Source organism: Myotis yumanensis, unplaced genomic scaffold, assembly GCF_028538775.1.
Source record: "Myotis yumanensis isolate MYYU_CA2020_CCGP unplaced genomic scaffold, mMyoYum1.0.hap1 SCAF_13, whole genome shotgun sequence".
In the NCBI taxonomy this organism is placed as follows: Eukaryota; Metazoa; Chordata; class Mammalia; order Chiroptera; family Vespertilionidae; genus Myotis; species Myotis yumanensis.
The window spans coordinates 52,079,438-52,100,560 of record NW_027223764.1 but is presented as its reverse complement, the minus strand read 5'-3'; the positions used below and the strand labels follow the sequence as shown (position 1 = coordinate 52,100,560).

At 40.6% G+C, this 21,123-nt stretch overlaps 1 protein-coding gene across 4 annotated transcripts in view; it reads right to left on the bottom strand.

Annotated features, from left to right (window-relative positions):
• Positions 1 to 21,123, bottom strand: part of NRG3 (neuregulin 3) — a 1,067,761-nt gene that overhangs the window by 32,894 nt on the left and 1,013,744 nt on the right. For all 4 annotated transcript variants that reach the window (XM_070433103.1, XM_070433106.1, XM_070433104.1 and 1 more), the window contains exons 5-6: positions 9,358 to 9,460; positions 2,467 to 2,593 (exon numbers count right to left, since the gene is read on the bottom strand). In XM_070433103.1, coding sequence (XP_070289204.1) covers positions 2,467 to 2,593; positions 9,358 to 9,460 — 230 coding nt within the window. The remainder of the gene's footprint in view (positions 1 to 2,466; positions 2,594 to 9,357; positions 9,461 to 21,123) is intronic.

The window sequence follows — 21,123 nt, the reverse complement described above, 5'->3', positions numbered from 1 at the left end:
CATTTCTTTGAAATGTAATCAATAAGAAGGATAGGGCTTCTGTCTCCCCATCTCTGAGGAAGTATATAATCCTAAAGTGAATAATTGCCAGCTAGCCGATGCTATAAATGTTGGCTTAATCGCATTTACACTGATCAACTCCATAATTTTTCACTTCCCAGAAGATGAAAAGGGGACGTGTACTAAAAGTGACAGCTCAGGGGATCCCTGTGTGGTGGTGGCCTTACAAACTCAGAGACATAAAGTAACCACATAGGATGGTCTGAAATGAAAACTTTCTAACTAAAAGTTAGTAGTGGTGGGTAGTCATATCCTAGGCTGGTATCTTCCCTGACAAAGGTCAATCCTTACCTTAGCTGAACCTGTCTACTGACCTTTTGCATGTGAACATACCTTTGGAATATCAGGGTAATTTCCTCTCCCCCACCACACACCTCACTGCACCACAGTGGAGACCACAAATCCCCTCATTGTTGTTGTTAATCAATCTTGTTAATTGCTGACTGTTAACTCTCCTATTCCCACAAATGTAAAAGAAGCATGGGTCTATTTATTTTACTTTTTTATCCAATCCCAGAGATATTCAGCTTTGCTTTCTCCTGCCTCCCTAAATCACCAATGGATTTCATGTAACCCCTTGGGCCTCCTTCTTTGATTGTAATGTACAAAGTAAGGTGCCAAACTGCCATTTCCTGGAGCGTTTTCTTAGTCCCTTGAAATTTGGCATCCCAGAAGATCTCAGTTTTGCTCAAATAAACTCATAAAAATCCTCTACAGGTTTAAACATTTCTTACATTGACACCCGGTTCTATTAAGCTCCTGCTGTTTCCCCCATCCCATTCTCTCATTCTGTCTTTAAAGCACCCAGTCAAGCCGGGCCAGTGTGGCTCAGTGGTTGAGCATCAACCTAGGAACCAGGAGGTCAAGGTTTGATTCCCAATCAAGGCATATGCACAGGTTTCAGGCTCTATTCCCAGTAGGGGGTGCAAAAGAGGCAGCCAATCGATGATTCTCTCTCATTATTGATGTTTCTATTTCTCTCTCCCTGTCCCTTTTTCTCTGAAATCAATAAAAATATATTTAAAACAAAACAAAACAAAAAACACTCAGTCACCTCTGAACAAACTGAAGTTGAGTTCAGTTCACATTGGACCCTCTTTCATAATGCAATAGTATATTAATGATTACAGTCTCTCTTTACTATTGGAGCTAGTGGCTGGCTTTGTTTGTCTTTGACAGGCCCAGATGCTAAGGAATTGAAGCCCTCCATCACTGGATTTGTTTTAGGGCAGTGGGGTGATACTCATTAGAAATCATTAGCAAAAGCATTCTCTCTGTTTCAGAAAAGAACAATCTCTACGCATCACCATGATTACAAGTTAAATAAAACTTTGCTGGGAAGCAATCCTGATTTATGAATCCACATTAAACATGTAAGTACATCTGTTATGCCCAGCAAAATGGTAACTGTTTGGGTAATGATATCTTAGAGTCACAACTGATGCATACATTCCCAGTGATTTATGCATTTGGAGGGGTGGAATGTGTCATGGTGATTGACTATTACACTCAAATACTGGATTTTTACTGTGCCCTCTGTCCCTTCATTTTGTGCCTGAGAATCAGGAAGTGCAACTTTGTGCGGGGGCAGAATGGCTACCCTGAGAGATATATTTCAGTATGTCTTAGGCGGTATCCACTTGCCTTTGATTCAGCATTTTGAAGTCTATCTCAGAAAAGATGAAAACTACTTTAGAAAGATGTACGATTCCAAGAGTTTGCTTTTAACTTCAAGTTGTTAGAAGTACTGACTGTGGGTCCACAACGCCCACCTCCCACCTCTCTCACCTTGGCCTTCTCTCACACCCCTTTCTTCCCTTGGAGGTGCGTTCTTAGGATTCATGACTTGAGTGTTTCTCCCATCTCTGCCCTGTGACTATCTGATGAACCTTTCACATTCTTCAGAACTCAGCTCAAGCCTGACTTTCTTAAGAGGCAGCCTCCACCTGACCCCTCTCCCCTTTCCTCTTTGGTTCCTTCTCCAATTTCTGTTGCAATAGCAACCATCTCCGCCTACACATCTCTGATTCTGGTGTTTGTATTTCTTACAATATATATGAGTTGCCATATGGTAGGGAACATTGTATTCCTGGTGCCCAGCACAATTTCTGACACAATGTAAGGATTCAGTAAGTGATTATGGAACAAACAACTGAAGCTCTCTTTGCTTCCAGAGACGACTTTATATTACCTATTGTAATCCAGACTGAGATTTAACTTTTCTCTTTTATCCAGTACATGTATTCGTTCATGTGCACACATGGAACTGCAAGATGATTTAAGAAAAAAAATCTCCAAAGAACTGTAAAAATACACATACAAGTCTGATTGCAGGCTCCCCACCCCTGCCTGGCCTGGGACCACTGAGGAGGGCTGTGGGAAGAGATGCAGAGGCCTGTAACTTACATTCTGCAGCTGCACATGATTCTTCACCAGGTGCTCTGACTTTGCCATTGTGCTGGATGCTTTGAGACTGTAGTTTTTACCACTCTGCGGCTCTTTCAGCTGCTCTTGAAGTTGTTTAGCTTGTTTTCTGCAGGTTTAAATAAATAAATGAATAAATCATTACATACATGTATGCTATGCATATTGTTCCTTTCATTCATTCCTATCATCTGTCATTTACTAAAGCTAGAGGAAACTCAGTTTAATTCTCTTTTTAAAGGGAATCCTTCCCTCATTTTCAACTCTACCAAGAACTCCTTCCAATTTGGAGAGAAGGTGGTGTTGCCCATCATCTCCCAGGGACTCACGCCCAGCGGTGTTCTGAAGGCGGAAAGAAATGTAATGGATGGTCCCTGCCCTCATGGATGCAAAGGGTCCCTCACCCTGAGTGGTCAGCTGCAAAGAATTGGAAATGTTCTGGAGAAGTGACCAGTGGAAAACAGGAAGCTTGGACCTAACAGCCACATACATGTAACATACTACAAAGTCACATTTGTATCTTTACAAGTCAAGCGTGTGTAGCTTGATTGCATAGCTGGCATATGTACCATAATGAGTGTATATTTTCTTTCTTATAGTTTAGAACCAGCTCATTATTGTTATCATCAACTCTGCCTATAAAGATCTTTACCCCTTTGCAAACATTTTTTGTAAATAACAAAAACAGTTAACTCTTAAATAGTGTCCATTATGTGCCAAACATCATTTTATTTTTTTAAATCTATTTTTATTGATTTCAGAGAGGAAGGGAGAGGGAGAGAGAGACAGAAATATCAATGATGAGAATCATTGATCAGCTGCCTTCTGCACGCCCCCTACTGGGAATCGATCCTGCAACCCAGGCATGTGCCCTTGTTTGGAAGCGAACCTGGGACCTTTAGTCCACAGGCTGATGCTCTATCCACTGAGCAAAACTGGCTAGGGCCCAAAATCACTTTAAATGTTTTCCATCTATCAATTCACTTATTCTTCACAATAATGCTGTGAGATGAGGGATTACTTCGTACCCATTTAGATAAGAAATCTGAGGCACAGGAAGTTAGATTATTTGCCCACACTCACATTGCCAGGAAGTGCTATAAAGCTGGATGCAGACCCAGGTAGTGTGGCCGCATATTCTGTACTCTTAACCGCCACTCAGAACAGGCAAAGCACTTGCCCGTGGACCTGCAGCTTCTCAGGGGGAAGGCTGAGCCTACTCTCAGTGTTCGGACTCCAGATAAAGGACTCCTGCCTGCATACGTGGGCTGGCTATAGCAGCAAGATGCAACAGATCACTGCGTTATTAGCTGCTCTGTCCCAAGGGCTTTGCAGCACCTATCTATCAGCAGAAGACTCAGCACCGATAAAACAAGCAAACAAATAATAGCAAGCGAACAAAAACCTCTGCAGAGTCATCTGCCCTGAACTCTGCCTCTTGCCCACGGCCCTGCCTAGGACAGAGCTTTGGTGGAGCAGAGCGCTGGCCTTGCAGGGAGCCCCCAGCAGGCTGCTCTCTGCAGAGCTGGGGCTCAGGTCTTAGAGGGGCTGGGACTTGCATCTGCCACCCTCCAGTTTCGTTCGGATTTCCTAAATCAAGAGATTGATTTCCTAACCGTCCCTGAGCCTCAGTTTCTTCATCTGCAAATGGAGTCTGTAAATGCTATCTTCCATGCATCCTGTGGAAACTAAACGTGAGAGCACATGCAGAATGCTGAGCTCCTCCCCGGCTCACCAGTTAGCAAGCGTGCAGGGGCAGACGCTGCAGAGGAATTAGAACACTGGCTCAGAGAGCAAAGAAAAGATCGTATGAACTGTATCTCTCAGCATTTGCCACGGGATTTGGAGGTTTTGAATTTACACCAGTGCGATGCACTCTATTTAAATATTTCTTTCATCTTTTCAATTATTTGGGGGGCTTTTATCTCCATTACTCTAAATTACTTTAATCCAGTTGTAATTATGTATCTACTTCCTAACAGCTCATCTGTAGCCTATTGTTAAAAATAAATCAATCATATCAGCATTTTTAGAAGCACATCATAGTTAAGAAACCCTATCAGGAATTCACTGAAGAAGCAAATGGAAGATCAGAAAGTTCCACCTGAGTAACTCATCATGAAGCAGCGAGAGGGGCTTACGCTCCTAAGAATTAAAGATAAGAAACACTATCTTCCAGTGATTCCATAATTCGGTGTTTGGGAAATATAAATTTCTGAAGGAATTGTTTATAAAATGTTTGAGAACAGTTCCTAAGTCCTTTTATCACTTCCTTTCCTTTCCTTCCTTTTCACTCAAGTCCCGACTCACCTGCCTCCTTCTCTGTCATCCCTGCCCTTTCCCGGGCACGCGCATTTTTGCTCTCATCCTTTCCCCAGTAACAGCCAACAGAGGAAATGATCGCTGTGCCATCAACCCTCTCATGAGAACACCTGCTCCGGGGAAGACCAGATGCAGACATTGCACACTGGAACCCTACTAGCCAGCAAGGTCGGTATCAACATTGCATAGTAAACTGAGTTTTTTAAGTTTCTCTGGCTCAGTTCTTCAGAAGGAACTGAAATGTAAGTAGTGGCATATCTGATATCACAAGTCTGTTGGAAAACACTTGCAATGTTGCAGGTGGGGTTCCTGGGCTGTAGACACTGAGAAGGAGTGTGCAGGATTCTTACTAGGGAGGGCTCCTCGGATTGGCACCAGCAGAAGCAAAGGGACGCAAACAGGACTGAACTGAGGGAGAGGTTGGGATGCCATGCAGATCTCAGTAAACCCCACAGCAAGTTCTGGAACTGGCCTGGCCATGCACCGCATGGTGGGGCAAAAGTCTACACCTTCAGAGTCTCACATTGAACCATCACCAACTGTGGTCTATCTCAGGGCAGAGTATGTGCTTGAGAAAAGTAACTCCTAGCATAACTGTGTTCTAGCCACTGGGGGACTAAGCCCTTCGCCACTGAAGAGCATCATAGCAGCACACCTCAGCATTGGCTGCCGTCCTTACGAGGCTTTCTTTGTGGCCTACAATACCTTACTTCAGAGAGTGATAACCGGCGGTCAGAGCCGTTGGCCACCATCTCTGCTGTGTACCAGTAGCTCCCACTTATTTTCCTCCTGTGTTTTCCCAGTTGTGATCATTATTCGTCCAGCCTTTGCTCCTGGAATACCTCCTCCCCCATCCCCTTCCATTCTTAGAGTTGAATCATGTCCTGCATTTCCAAAGTCTGCTAAGGACCCCTACAGCCAGTCTCAACCTGCTTACCCATGTGAGTTGAAAGTAAAAAGAAAACCTATGAGAATGTATAGTTGCATGTGAGCCATATCAGCCAGATTGAAAGTTCAAGTAATAGTTCTGTTAGCTACTTGGGGGAATGTATTGATTTATTGGGAGTGATGAGAATTTCTTCCATTGGGTCCTTCAGAGTCATTGGGTTTTAATTCATTCAGTTAGAAAACCTTCTAAATTCAAGACGGTGTTTGTCACTTCTACCTCCTCAGCTAACAGTTTGCTATAATATTCTATCTGCTGAGGTCATGCCATAACAAGGGTGACAAGAGAATGGAGAAAGGACCAGAGTGGTGGAACCTGGGGGATTACGGGGATTCAAACTTAAGTGACCAAGAGAATGTGAGCTTTTTTTTGTAACTCCTGACTTTCTCTCACCAGAAATAGTACATCCTGGTATACAGGATGGAGGTTCAAGTGAATTTATTTGGAAACCAATGATAGAGAGGTCCCACAATCCTAGAAATTGGGGCTTTCAAGATGAGGTAAAGAATGTACACACATGGAAACAACCTGACTCTATGAAAGTGAGGAAAGGTCAAGGTGGAGTCTGATCAAGGGTTTGGGAGGGGACTTGGAATTCCAGCAGTCAGTGCAGAGAACACTGGGTCGGGGTGTTATAAAAATGCATGTTCACCAACAGGAAATGATTTAGAAAGTGGATTCAGTTCAGAAAAACTGTATACTTTCTATATTAAAAATATGTAAATACTGCCCTAGCTTGTTTGGCTCAGTGGATAGAGCGTCAGCCTGCAGATTGAAGTGTCTTATTTAGTGTGTGAATGAATGATGCTACTTCTACAAAACAAACCTAATACCTAGTTTTCTTTTAATAAAGACTAACATGTATTTGACTCACACACACACACACACACACACACACACACAGTGCACGTTGCCCTCAGCTGTGTAGATCAGATGCCTGGTGTGGGGTGTGGATTCCTCTCAGGCAAAGAACAGTAAAGGAAGACCGTGCCTGGAAAGCGTACAGAAGAAGGAACTATACTCTTAATGAGAACTATAATTTCCACCTGGGAAAGGCTTCCATTTTTATCATCACTTTACTCTTCTCACATTTTCTTATTTATTTGTTTTTAATGAAAACATGTCCCAGCTGGGCAGGCAGGAGGCAAGCTCGGGAAGAGTGTTCCTCTATTGGCTCAGAAGAAACTGACACTGAACAGGTTTCCATTAAACCCTGGACAGCTCACTGCGCCGCAGGAGGAGGTGTCCCAGAGCCCACTGCTGCCCTGGAGACCGAAGGCCCAGGTTACCCAGCTGCTCGCCAGTCTTATGAGCGTGATCATCAATCTTCCATGTAAACGTGGTACGACTAAAAATCATACTCTAATAAGAACAATGAAGTACTTCTTCATAATAACTTGCTATTGTTAAATACACCATTTCTTCCTCGCCCACAGCAGGAGCATGGAGAAGCTTCACCGCCCTGTCAGGTGATTGCTTGTCTCCTGCTCCAGGGCGCACTCTTCTCCTGGGGTTACCCGGCCCTTACATTCCCCAGTGGAAAAGGGGGCTGTGGACAATAGCAAGCCTCACTGAGTACTTACTCTTTTATGCTCTGTGGTGTCCTTCTGACAGTATTATCCCATTAATCCTTAACACATTCTGGAAGGGAGCTATATGTTGGCCATCTTACCAAAAAGGAAATCAAAGGTAAGGGACTGGATGTAATTTGCTTAAGAATTCATAACAAGCAAGTGGCAGCCTGAAGATGTGAACACAAAATCACAGCCGCTGTGCCCTGTAGCCTCCCTGAAGAAATAAAATTAAAAAGTGCTCCGGTTGCACCAGAGCAGGGCATTCCTCATTCACCTCCAGCAGCTTCACCAGCCAGTGAAAGGATTTATGAGCCAGTGTGGTTGGTGTAAAGCATGTGATTGAATCTAGAACAGTGCAACTTCAAAGGCCCCATCGGTTGGTAAGGGATAAATGTCTAATCACTCTGCTGTACCCCTAAAACTAATGTAATATTGTATGCCAGCTGTAATTGAAAAATAATAAAAATCATTTAAAAAAAAAAATGATTCCATCTGCAATTTTCTACTGTGTGGCTTTGACAACTTAATATTTTAAAATTGAATCCTGATATTTTAAAAAATGCAGCAATAACACACAATTCCTATTGTCGTGAGGACTGGGAGCTAATACATGAAAAGCTCAGTGTCTCTGACAAAGAATAAGTGCTTAAAATGAACAGGAACACCTGAAACCCGTATAAATTTATTAACCAATGTCACCCTAATAAATTCAATAAAAATTTTAAAAATAAAATGAGCAATAAAAAGCAAATACAAAATGAGCAAAAAAATAAAATGAGCAATAAAAAAAAAAAAACCCACTAACATCACAGCTAAGAGTTGCCTAGATCTAATAATTAAATGTAATGTGGCATCTGGATGTAGCCCTGGAACAAAAAAGCACATAAGGTAAAAACTAAGAGATCTGGAAGTATGAACTTTAGTAAGTAATATTGTATCAATATTAAATGCATCGTGCTCATATAAGGCAATAATGGGAACTGAGTCTGGGTGTATGGAATCTCTGTACTCTCTCACAGTAATTCTGAAAATCTAAACCTTTTCTAAACTAGTTTATTAAAACATAATAGTTACTAATTCTGGATTCAGACCTGAGTTTCCATTATTTTTCTGAAGATCAACATTTATGCAGACAGGTATAATAGGCTATATATGGAAAATGGTCCATTTTTAGAAGAACAACTGGATAGAAAAATATATGTCAATGAAAAGCAATGAAGCTTTGGTTTGGATTTCAACAAGCTATAGGAACAGAATTGGTGCCAACTTATTCAGGCCTACGTGCCTTACAAGAAACCAAAAAATAGTATGTCTATCTGTATTTCCTATTTCAAGTGCATATTATGCTATTATCATAAATAAAATACCTTTACCAAAGTTTATTTAAAATAAAGATATATGTAGATATACATATATAATTACATAGCTGTATATGGTTGTATATTTTAGCCTACATTATTAGTCAAAAATAAGTACCTTCATGGGCAGAAGGTCTGGTTTTTTGGCAAAGGAAGTATAGGGTATATTTGCGATATGTATACCAGCTGGGGAACTAAAATAGATTTTATAATTTTTCATATTTAACATTTGGCTAAAACCTTTATGAGTATCATATAAAAACACTATGAAAGAAAACATGTAGATTTTTTAAAGAAAAACAATAGATACTGGTTGATAATGTTTAGGTCTACAGCAGTGTGACCTCTCTGGTCACAAGAGTGTGAACTCCTTAGTCACAGGCAAATGTTGAGACTTTAATTCTGGCAGGTAATCAAAATGTGCAAAGAATGTAGAGTTTTTATGAGCACAAAGAGAGATGATAGCTATGTGCATCAAAGATAAACCACACACACATACATGTAAGTGTGGCATATACACTCACCACAGTCTACAAAATTCTAAGTTACTCTAGATGTTGGATAGGCCCATTTTTACAAGATCCCTCTGTCAGGAGCAAAGACTGAGAACTTAAAAAAGACAAAGTGCTTCCTCTGAGAAGTAACCTTTTAACACTTGAGAGAATGGTCTTACTTGCTTTTGAAGTAGAATGCTGCACAGAACATGCCCACGATGACAATTCCAAAGATGATGCATGAAATTGACAGCACCTGCCTTTGATAAACGTCTTCACTCTCTGTGAATTTGAAAAGAGATATTAGAAAGGATGTTAGCAGGGCACAGCTGAGACAATCTTCGTCCTTGTGCTTTTAAGCTGGTATCTCCTTTCAAAGCAAACTTTTTTGATCCTGTCATGAATAGGGAAAACATGAGGAACTTATTAGCATGCAATTTGTTGGCAGTGGTCTACAGGATAGCTGATTGCTACATTTTGATTTGCATGGCTAAGTCAGAACTCATACTCACATATCACAATTATGTATCTTATCAAAAGACATTGCATGACGTTAGGACACATGGCGGGCATATCTTTTTGAAATGATGGTTGGGTTCAAAATAATCTGCTACAGAAACAAATGTGAGTCCATCAGAGCCTTCTTGTGCCAGTGATGACTTCCAATTTATTTTATGATGCCACTGCATTTATTATTTGGTCTTTGGCTGTCATTCACCCACGATTATGATTGGCATCACTAATGAAAAAGAACTTTAATATGGATGTGAATGTTTATTCACCCATTCTGTGACTTCCTCAATACCCATGATCTGGCATCTCTATTATCTCAATTGCTGTTATCAAGACCATATCTTATAGCTTCTTATCGCATAAAAACAACAGAATTCATAAACAAGCATTTCACTTCTCAGCCATTATTATTTATATTCCCAGCTCATTTTCTGAAATATATCTACTGAAACAGTTCTTCCATCTCATCAAGACCTTTTACCCAAAGATCTCGGAACCTTCTTTCTGTTATTGTCCTCTTGTTGTCTTCATTTCTCTCCTTATACAGCATACAGACTTTGGTACATGATTACAGTCATTTATTCTCTTGCAAATACCCTCACTACTGCATCCTTTTCTCCTTCCCCTTTACTCATTTGGCAAAATAACTGTGTAAAAATCCAAGCAACTGCCTTTTCACCCCTCTACCTTGAATAGTTCAGAATTGGAGAGAAGATTGCACAACTGGGAAAGTAGACATCAATAAAGGTTGACAATCACATTGCTGAAGCAGACATCCAATAGAGGCTAACAATCTCATCAGCTTCCCTTTCCATTTTTCTAAAGATTATCCATACATTCTCCACACTACTCAAACATCTGACTTACCCTCCTTCCTGACTCTAAGATCTTTCATATTTGTCACACACAAAAAGAAGTCAGTATAAAAGAAATAATCTCGATGCATAACACAAAATATACAAAATTAATTGCGCCTCTATTCCTCTTGATCCGTTCTTATTAACATAATGCAGTAGTTCTCACACTTTAGTATGCATTGGAGTCACCTTGAGAGTTATTGAAGGGCAGACTGCCACCTACTTTCCCTCCCAGAGTAGGTCTGAAGTGGAGACAGAACATTTGCATTTAAAAAAAATCCCCAGGTGATTCTGATGTTGCTGGTCTGTGAAACATGTTTTGAGAACCACTGAATAGACTAGGAACCCTCAGAACACAGATCTACTATAAGAGAATAATGGGGGGATATTTGTTTTTCTTTGTAAATGTCAACTAAGGATCCACTTTGGACCTTCTGAATAAAAATGTCTATTCAAAAATGGACATAAGACACTGGGGGGTAAGGGAGGGTAGGGGTTTGTCAAGGGCGGCGGGGAAAAAAGGACACTTATGTAATACTCTTTGTAATACTTTAAGCGGAAAAAAAAAAAGAATACTTTATTTTAAATCAGTTTTCCCATGCCATTTAGTTCTCATTAAATAACTTATCTATATAAAAGGCTAATATGCAAAGTGTCCCCTCGGGAGTTCGACTGGGAGTTTGATCATTTGCTATGGCATGCGCTGATTACCAGGGGGCGACATGGAATGAAAAAAGGCCCCAACCAGCAGCTGGCAGCCGGGGAAGGAAGGCCCTGGCTGGCAGCTGAAAGGAAGGCTCTGGCTGGCAGCCGGAAGGCCCCGATTGGCCCTGATCGCCAGCCAGGCCTAGAGATGATTTCGTGCACCAAGCCTCTAGTTTTAATATATTTATGTAAGTATAAATGAATTCTAAATGTACTTTAGTTTAAATGTGCCAAATATATGTAAATATATGTATGTGCATGTGATTATGCTTAAAGTTATTAATAGGTTAATAAATATCAAATTTGTTACATAAAAAAAAAATTTTTTTCAATGGTGGTGGAAAAAATTAAATTAAATTAAATTAAAAAGAAAAGAAAAGTGATTGAGCATCAACCTATGAAACAGGAGGTCAAGGTGCAATTCCCTGTCAGGGCACATGCCTGGGTTGCATGCTTGATCCCCAGTGGGGGGCATGCAGGAGGCAACCAATCAATGATTCTCTCTCATCATTGATGTTTCTATCTTTCTCTCATTTTCCTTCCCTCTCTGAAATCAATAAAAATGTGTATTTTCAAAATGCCCTCCCTTGAGGATATGCTTAAAAATAATAGAAAGAAATAAAATCTTCAGGTGTTTCTTATGCACACTAAAGTAAGAAAATAATTCAATTAGAGAAAATGCTATCTTTTAAAAGATTAATTCCTTAAGATCCAATTGTCTTCTACCATCTCAGGGTCTTCACAATCACTGAGAGTAAGAGAAGGGAAAACATTCCAATTCATTTTATGATGCCAACATTACCTTTAGATGAACATTAGACAAAGACATAAGAGAAAATAAATTACAGACATATATTCCTCCTTGACATAGATGCAAAAATTCTCACCAAAAGTTTAGGAAATCAAATCCAGCAAGATGTTAAAAGTAACACATCATGACCAAGTGGGGTTTATATAAGGAATACAAGGTTAGTTTAATATTTTAAAAATTAATAAATGTGATTCACAATTTTAACAGCCAGTAAAAATAATTTAATTATTAATTAGATGGAAAATTTACTTAAAGTCTAACATTAATTCCTGATTAAAATTCTCAAAGAGTAGGGGTAGAAGGGAACTTCATCACACTTATGAAGAATATATATATATATATATATATATATATATATATATATTCTATACCTAATTGTAAAAGACTGAATACTTTTCCCCTAAGGTTAGGAATGAAGCAATAATATACCCTCTCACCACTTCTATTCAATATTGTGTTGGAAGTTCAGTCAGTGGAATAAGCAAATATAGAAATTAAATCCATTCAGTTTTGGAAAATAGAAGAAAAATCATCTTTGTTCTCAGAAAACATGATCATCTATGCCAAAAGCTGATAGAATCCACAAAGAAAGAGCTAGTATAACTAGTAAGGAAGCATAGCAATTTTGCATAATTTAAGTTGTATGATAGATGATACAAAAATTAAATATGTGTCTATTTAATAACAACAAATAATCAGAAATTAACATGTAATTATTATTTACACAATCATCAAAAATATAAAGCACATAGAGATACATGAGGTGTGTACACTGAAAACTACCCAAATATTATAGAGAGAATTTTAAAAAGACAAATAAATGAAGAGATGCATCATGTTTATGGATTGAAAGACTCAATATTATTAAGATATCAATTTTCCTCAAGTTAATAGATAGATTGAGTACAATTCTACTGAAAATTTCAGGAGGAATTTTGTTGTTGCAGAAATTGACAAGCTAATTCTAAATGTTATGTGGAAATACAAAAGCTCTAGAGTAGCCATAACAATGTTTTGGTAGCCAAAAATATCAAAGTTGAAGGACTTAAACTACTTTGTTCCAAGACTTATTATGAAGTTATAGTAATCAAGGCAATATGGTATTGGCCTACATATAGACAGACAAGAGAGTCCAGGAATATATGCAAATAATATGTGGCCAATTGATTTATGAAAAGATGCCAAGACAATTCAAAGGGGAAATTATCTTTTAAAAAATGACATTATAACAGTAGTATAGCCATATCCATAAAAATGAACCTTGACTTGAGACCTTAATGTAAAATTTTATACTATAAAGCTATTAGAAGAAAACATGGGAGAAAATCTTAGTAATCATGGGTTTGGCAAAGATTTCTTAACTACAATACAAAAGATACAAAGTATGAAAAATTTTAAATCAATAAAATGGACTTCATCAAAGTCAATAGTGTTTGCTCTTCAAAATATAGACTCGTATCTATAATATATTCAAAAACATTGTCTGTTCAACAAAAAATATATATTCAATAACATTAACTTGTATATGGTATAATATAAGTGGATCTCTTACTACTCAATAAGAAGACAACAACTGCATTTTGAAATGGAAAAAAGATTTGAATGAACACTTTCCCAAAGATATATAGATGGCAAATACATACATAAAATATTTATAGATTGTAAATGCAAACATTATTAATCATTATGAAATTGAAAATCTGTTTGGAGCTATATGGCATCCCTATTAGAATGTTTAAAATTAAAGAATAACTGTACCAAGAAAGTGGGACAATTTTAACTTCCATGTACTGCTGGTAGAAATGTAAAATGATATAACCACTTAAGAAATGATTTCATGAAAGTTAGACATATGCTTACCTTATGCATAGCTATTACATTCCTAGAGATTTACCCAAGACTTATGAAAGTGCTCATTATGTACATACATTTTCATGGCAGCTTTATTTGTAATAGCAAAAAAGTGGAAACAATCCAAATGCCCACGAACAGGTGAATGGATAAACACATTGTGCTATATCCATACAATGGGATATTATCTTCTTACCTAGTAATAGACAAACATGGTAACTGACCATACCTTTGCTATGCCTCCCATTGGCTAATCAGTGAGATATGAAAATTAACTGCCAACAAAGATGGCGGCCGGCAGCCATGGAGCTGGAATGAGCAGGAGGCTTGCTTGCTCCAGTGATGGAGGAAGCCAAGGTTCCCTGCCTGCCATGGCCTGCTCTAAGCTACACTCAAAGCAATAAAGTTTCAATTATAGAAACTAAACAAACCCCAGATACCTGCTTTCAGCTGGCTGTGGCCACGGAGCTGGAGTGCAGGAGGCTTTCCCTCCCACCTGCCCTGGCCGGCTCTGAGCTCCACTCAGGCAACAAAGTTTCAATTATAGAAGGTAAATAAACCCCAGATACCTGCTTTCAGCAGGCCGTGGCCAAGGAGCTGGAGCCTTGGGTTGCCCCTGGCAATGGAGGATGCCAAGCCCTGGCCGACTCTGAGCTCCACTCCAGGCTACAAAGTTTCAATTATAGAAGGTAAATGAATCCCAGAAAAAGAAAAAGAAAAAAAGGAGAGGCTGGGAGCTTCTGTCACTGGGGAGGCTTGACCAGCCTGAAAATGGCCCTCAGCCCTTCACCCACACTGGCCAGGCACCCCAGTGGGGACCCCCCATCCTAAAGGTGGTGTGGCCAGCCTGAAAACAGCCATCAGCCCCTCACCCAGGCTGGCCAGGCACCCCAGTGGCACCCCAGTGGGGACCCCCAACCTGAAGGGCAAACCAGCCGGCCCCACCCATGCACCAGGCCTCTATCCTATATAACAAAAGGGTAATATGCAAACTGACCTTAACAGCAGAAAGACTGGGAATGACTGGTCACTATGACACACACTTACCACCAGGGGGCAGATGCTCAATGCAGGAGCTGCCCCCTGGTGGTCAGTGCGCTCCCACAGGGGGAGCTCTGCTCAGCCACAAGCCAGGCTGACGGCTGCCAGTACAGCGGTGGTGGTGGGAGCCTCTCCTGCCTCCTCAGCAGCACTAAGGATGTCAGACTGCAGCTTAGGACTGCTCTCCACTGGCAAATGGAGATCCTCCGAGGGCTCCCAGGCTGCCAGAGGGATGTCTGACTGCTAGCTTAGGCCCAATCCCCCGAGGAGTGGGCCTAAACCAGCAGGTGGTCATCCCCCAAGGGGTCCCAGACTGCGAGAGGGCAAAGGCGGGGCTGAGGGACACCCCCCCACCTGTGCACAAATTTTTGTGTACCAGGCCCCTAGTACAGAAATAAAAAGGAATGAGCTATTGATATAAGTAACAATACACATGAGTCTCAAAATAATTATGCTGAGTGCAAGTCAGACTCCCCCAAAATGTACCTGTTGCATTATCCTAATTGTATAAAATTCTGGAAAACGACAACCAATCTATAGTATGTAGAAAGCATGCAAGTGGATACCTGGAGTGAGGAACTGGGGATGGGGGTGACTTGAAGAAACTTTGGAGAATTATAGATATATTATCATCTTAAATATGGTGTTTCCATGCGTGAATATTTATGTCAAAGTGTATCAAATTATATATTTTAAATAAGTGTTATTTTTATGTCAATTATAGTTGAAAACATATTAATCAGAGGGGACAAAGAATATAAGGACACATAAAGGATATACATGATACAAATGATACGCCTGATACAACACCATCCACCTATACTATCTCCTATCCTTTTCTTCCAGCATACCTGACATTTAACTCCTTAGAACCTGATACATGCTATTCTTTTTCCCTTTCTGGAATACTATTCCATGTTTGTTTTTTAAATGCCTACTCACCTTCTGATCTCAAATTAAATGTCACCAGCGCAAAAAACCTTGCCCTGCCCTGTAAGCACCATTGGCGCAGAGACCATGTTTTTGTTGATTTATTCATTTGACTCACCATTGCTTCTCTAGCACCAGCTGTGGTTCTTCCCACAGAGTGACATCCCAAGACTTGTTACCTAATAGATACATAGCTATCTCAGGCTTTATAGGGGTTTTCTGCTTTATGTTATTCCTGAAATAGCAACTCTCACCCAGGGATGCTCTTAAGGTTTAATACTTTTCCTTTGTTCACCCCATGTCCTCCCAGGCTTCACACAAATCCTCCTTTTCCAAGTTGACCTCCGGCAACTGACCCCACCCTTTCCTGAACTCTGCACCTGGCTCTTTTCATTGGGGTTTTCCCATCCAAACCTGGCCTCCTTGCTGCGACTCTGTCCTAAGTCCTTTGCAGAGGGCGAAGTGTCAGAGGAAAATGATGAAGTCATGTGTTCCCAGGCCTCTGAATAAACTGTAGCATGATCTGCCCACAGGCAGATACTCTCATGGTTCTTCTTTCCCATGCCATCTGACTGCCAGGCCCTAGTTTTCTGGATGATTTTCAGGTTGTCTGGTCAGACTCCAGGAAGACACTCTACATGGTTGGATTTATATAGAGTTTTCAACATGCTCCGTGCCTGCAATGGTGAGCTGCCTGGTTTTCTGTCCCAGTCAAGGGCACATGCCTGGGTTGTCCACTCAATCTCCAGTAGGGGGGCATGCAGGAGGCAGCCGGTCAATGATTCTGCGTGATACCAATTCACAGCCAGAAAACTGGCTGAGAGTTGGCTCATGGCCACAGTAATCCCCATACCAGGACTTGTTGGGGTGTTTTCACAATGCCCCAGAACCTTCCAGGGCCAGCTAAAATGAGTCCATGGTTTGTGATGTTCCTCTCCCAGCAAAGTCAACTGCAGGACTCCATCTTTAATTAAGCAAATCCGGACCAGACACACAGACGTGGATTAAAGCCTCCACATGCAGAACCCAATCTCTAGGCCCTAGTGCCTTTATTTTATTTTATTTTATTTTTTTTTTACTTTCTTTCCTGGGACCATGCACTATTTTCAAACATGACAAATTTTTCTGTCCTTTTTCCTACAGAAGTGTGTTGGGAAACAAAGATTTAGAACTGTCCCCTCTTCTTTCCCTTCTTAGGTTTTGCTTCTGTTTTATTTTGACTGGACTGTCAGAAAACAGAAAGTAAACCCAAGAGAAATATCACTCTCCAGATTTCTGAATAAGCGGAGAAGGGCAATCAGGGGGCCCTGGCAAGTCTTAGTTTACATTTTACGTTTGAAAAGATTCAAATTAAAGAGATTACAGAATGTGTCATTGGCACCTGGTTTGGAAGCATTCCTACCTTAAAGAATGCAATCCTTTCTATCTCCACATTTGTAAGCTCATTAAATTTTCCATTTGAACTTGGAAACAAATACTTACTTGCACCGACTATAAAGAACTCCATTTCACTTAATTGCTGCGAGTTGATGACTGCAATGGGATAAGCATGACTTGCATCTGATAAGCTACCCCACCTGGCCTGTGCCAATAAAAAGAATTATGAAAATGATGGATAATAATACTCATTAAAACATAAAACAAGATTTTATGCACTAAACTGAATGATTTCCTCATGAAATCTTTGTGGTGTTTTTGTTCTTATTTGAAGGTAGTCAAATATGGCCTGGGGAAATGCACAAAATCAATTCTGAATTTAAATCAAGAGTGAAATTAAAACCCCAAAGACGGTGAGTGTAGTCACATGGGCACAAGACCAGCATGGGAGGGGCCAGAGCAAGGGGGCAAGCGTCTGGCAATGTTGGATTTGACTTTCATTTTAGCCACTTTTAATTTGAGTAACCACAGATCTATCACTTTACTTTCTAAACTTCAGTCCCCTAGAATCAAGGCAATGATGAAACGCTGACTGTAATAATGTTCTAACAAGAGGTATGTAATGTTATGAAAGCATATGATAAATGGACCTATTCATAGATATGAGAGGTCAGAGATCTGAAGTATAAAATTAGGAGCCAAGTAGGCAAGAGATATGGGGATGAGGAGAGTGGTCCAGAAAGAGAAAACCGCTTGTGCAAAGGCCCTGCTGTAGGAGATAAAAATGGCACATTCAGGAATCTGCAGGTTATCTCCAAACCCCAGAGTCTTTGTATGGGCGCTTTGCTCTCCCTTAATAGCTTGGTGGAGCAAGAGGCAACGGGGACTTGTTGTGCAATGAACATGACCTTGCAACAGCAGGGAGGTACTGAAGGATTTGAAAGGAGAGGAGTGTGATGTGATGATATTTACGTTTCCTTTGTTCTGCATGAGTGGAAAAGATTAGAAGGAATAGAGTAAATGCAGAGCCTGTTAGGAGTCTATTATAATGGCCCAGGTCAGGCATGAGGAATGTACGACAGCAGTAACAATCGTGGTGGGGAGTGAAAGAAACAGAGATGAAAAGCACTTAGGTTGAGACTATAAGGGACTAGATGGTGATGCTGTTAACCAACAGGATATTGGAGGAAGGGCAGACACGGAAGAAAAAGTCACAAGCTCAGTTGTAGACTCAGGGAGTTTTAAGGGCCTGGAAGATATCCAAGTACAGATGCCCAGTGGACACTTAAACGTGGAAATCTAGGCTAAGAGGAGGTGGCAGGGCTCAGGATAGAAATATTTAGGGGCTATGCATATAGCGACACTTGTGTGTCAATAAGATAGTCCCAAGGGAAAATGAAGAGTAATAGGAGAAGAATGGCTAAGATAGAGGCTCGAGGGATTCCAAACTTTTATGGAAGTGCGGAGAAGGAACCTGCAGGGGAGATGAAAAAGGAACAGCCAACCAGACAAAAAAAAAAGTAAAAACCAAACAACAAACATAGCAAAACATGATAATATTATGAAAAAAAAAAAACCACACAGAGTTTTTCTAGGATGGGATATTGGATACTTCCGCTAGGCCAGATGAGATCGAGTCCATTAATATAGTGACGTGGCGGTCACTGGGCTCTCTGATGAAATCATGATGGTCGCCCTCTTAACCCTGTGGGTCCTCTGCCGTGTACCATTCACATGCTGCAATCAAATGCACTTTCTCCAAACCTACCCCGTTTAAACCACTTGGGCCTGGATTTAGAATCTAGAATTCCAGCCTAACTCCAGAAAGCAGGGAATAACTTAATTGTAACTTGAGGCTACCATGAACGTCACTGTAGAGAAGTCGTGAGGATTGAATGAGCTAAGATACATAGCATTGTAGTTCTTAACTCCAAGTGGTATGAATGATTAGGCTGAACCATAGAGAACTGTCATGGGGGAGATGGGGGCAGTGGCACAACAAATTGCTAAACACTGGCAATTTAGTTTGGTTCTATCAAATGGATGGTAACTGAAATTATTTTATGGGATGCTAATATTTGTGCATTTCATTTCTTAAAAATCCAGATTATGAAGTCATTTTTGAGGACAAAACCAATCTTTGCTTAAACAGGAATTAGTAAAGGACGTTTCATTATCTCTACTCCCAGCGCTGGTCCTCTCACCTTTTCCGTTACACACAGGACTTGCTCCTCTCTTTTTATATGATCATATTTCTTGTTATAAAGGTGGAAACTAGAGGTGATGTAACAGTGATATTTTTGGAAACTGACATAGGACCAGTGGGAAAGTCCTTTTGGCAGGCAGCCTGGTCTAAGACTCTGAAAAAGACCAGGGCTGCCCTTACCTGCCCCCCTTAACTCCCCCCATTGCCCACTTCACTCAGGGAGCATGTGCTTGGTTGCTGGGTACCCCTGGGTTTAAACACCAACTACAGCTGTTCTTATCCTCTCTCATCCATGGTCTTGGTCAATAAAATGGAGGAAAATGACATGCCTCACCTATTTGTTAAGAGATTCAATAGGCGAGCACAAATAAAGTGTCTAGAATAATGGATGGCATGGAATTGATGCACAAAATGCCAGTTTCCCTCTTCCCCCCCTTTTTGCCTGGAGCCTAGACTTTGCTCCACTTCTCTCGTGTGCAGCCAACCTTACCTACAGGCAATGACTGCTGACCTGACGCTGGGCCCTCCTGTATGTTCACTGCGACCTCAGTTGATGGAATTTACTTCTATGTCATTTTCTTTACTTACAGTTCCTTATGCTTTCACTCTTAGTAACTGCATTTTTCAACTAGTGGTTCCGAATTGCTATAAGGATATTTTGGAGGATGCAAAGCAAGTGAGCCTCACTGAGGCCTGGGCTGTCTTTCCCATTCCCCTCACACGTACCCTTTGAGAAGAGAAGAAATGTGTACTCCTTGTTGCCAGAGACACAGAATTCCTGGAGAGCACACAGGCCACGGCATCCCATGCTGAACTAGAGTGCTCACAGTTCGGGCCCTTCTGTGCAAAGCTGCCTGAAAGAATGCTTTTGGAAACCGGAGTCTTTAGAATTTTGGAAGTCTCTACACAAAAACTTGTGAAGCAATACTAGATAGAAAAAAATAGCACAAGAAAATCATATTTGCTTCTTTCTTATACCATTTCTCAGTAGAGTTCTCGATATTAAGAGCAGAGGTGTGAGGCCTAGCTGGTTTGGCTCAGTGGATAGAGCATTGGCCTACAGACTGAAGGGTCCCAGGTTAGATTCTGGTCAAGGGCACATGCCCAGGTTGTGGGCTTGATCCCCAGTATGGGGTGTGCAGGAGACTGTCCCTCTCCCTTCCTCTTTGATATATATATATATATATATATATATATATGTATATATATATATATATATATATGTATATATATATATATAAAGAAAAAGAACAGAGGTGTGAGTGACTGTGATGAACTGTAAGTCCCTGTGTATGTCAAGGAATGGGAAATGTTCTAAAAGGTGGCTCTACATCCCTTCCAATATAGGGCCCTTGGATTCCACTGACTCTTGACAATCTTTCCCTTGTACCACCAACTTTAATTAAGACTGGAAGACATCAAACTTAAGTCTGATTTCCCTATGTGCGCTGGCATCCAGGTAATGTAAGGCTTAAATATGGACCCAAACACACATGCACACACACACACATCTGTAAGTCATATATAAGAACAAAGCTTTTTCGCTCAGACCATCTCATATTCAACATATGCACATAAGACCCTATGTGGGGCCAGCACTAGGTGCCCATGAAAACATGATTAGTCCAATAGTTTATTGTAGAGCAACCTAACA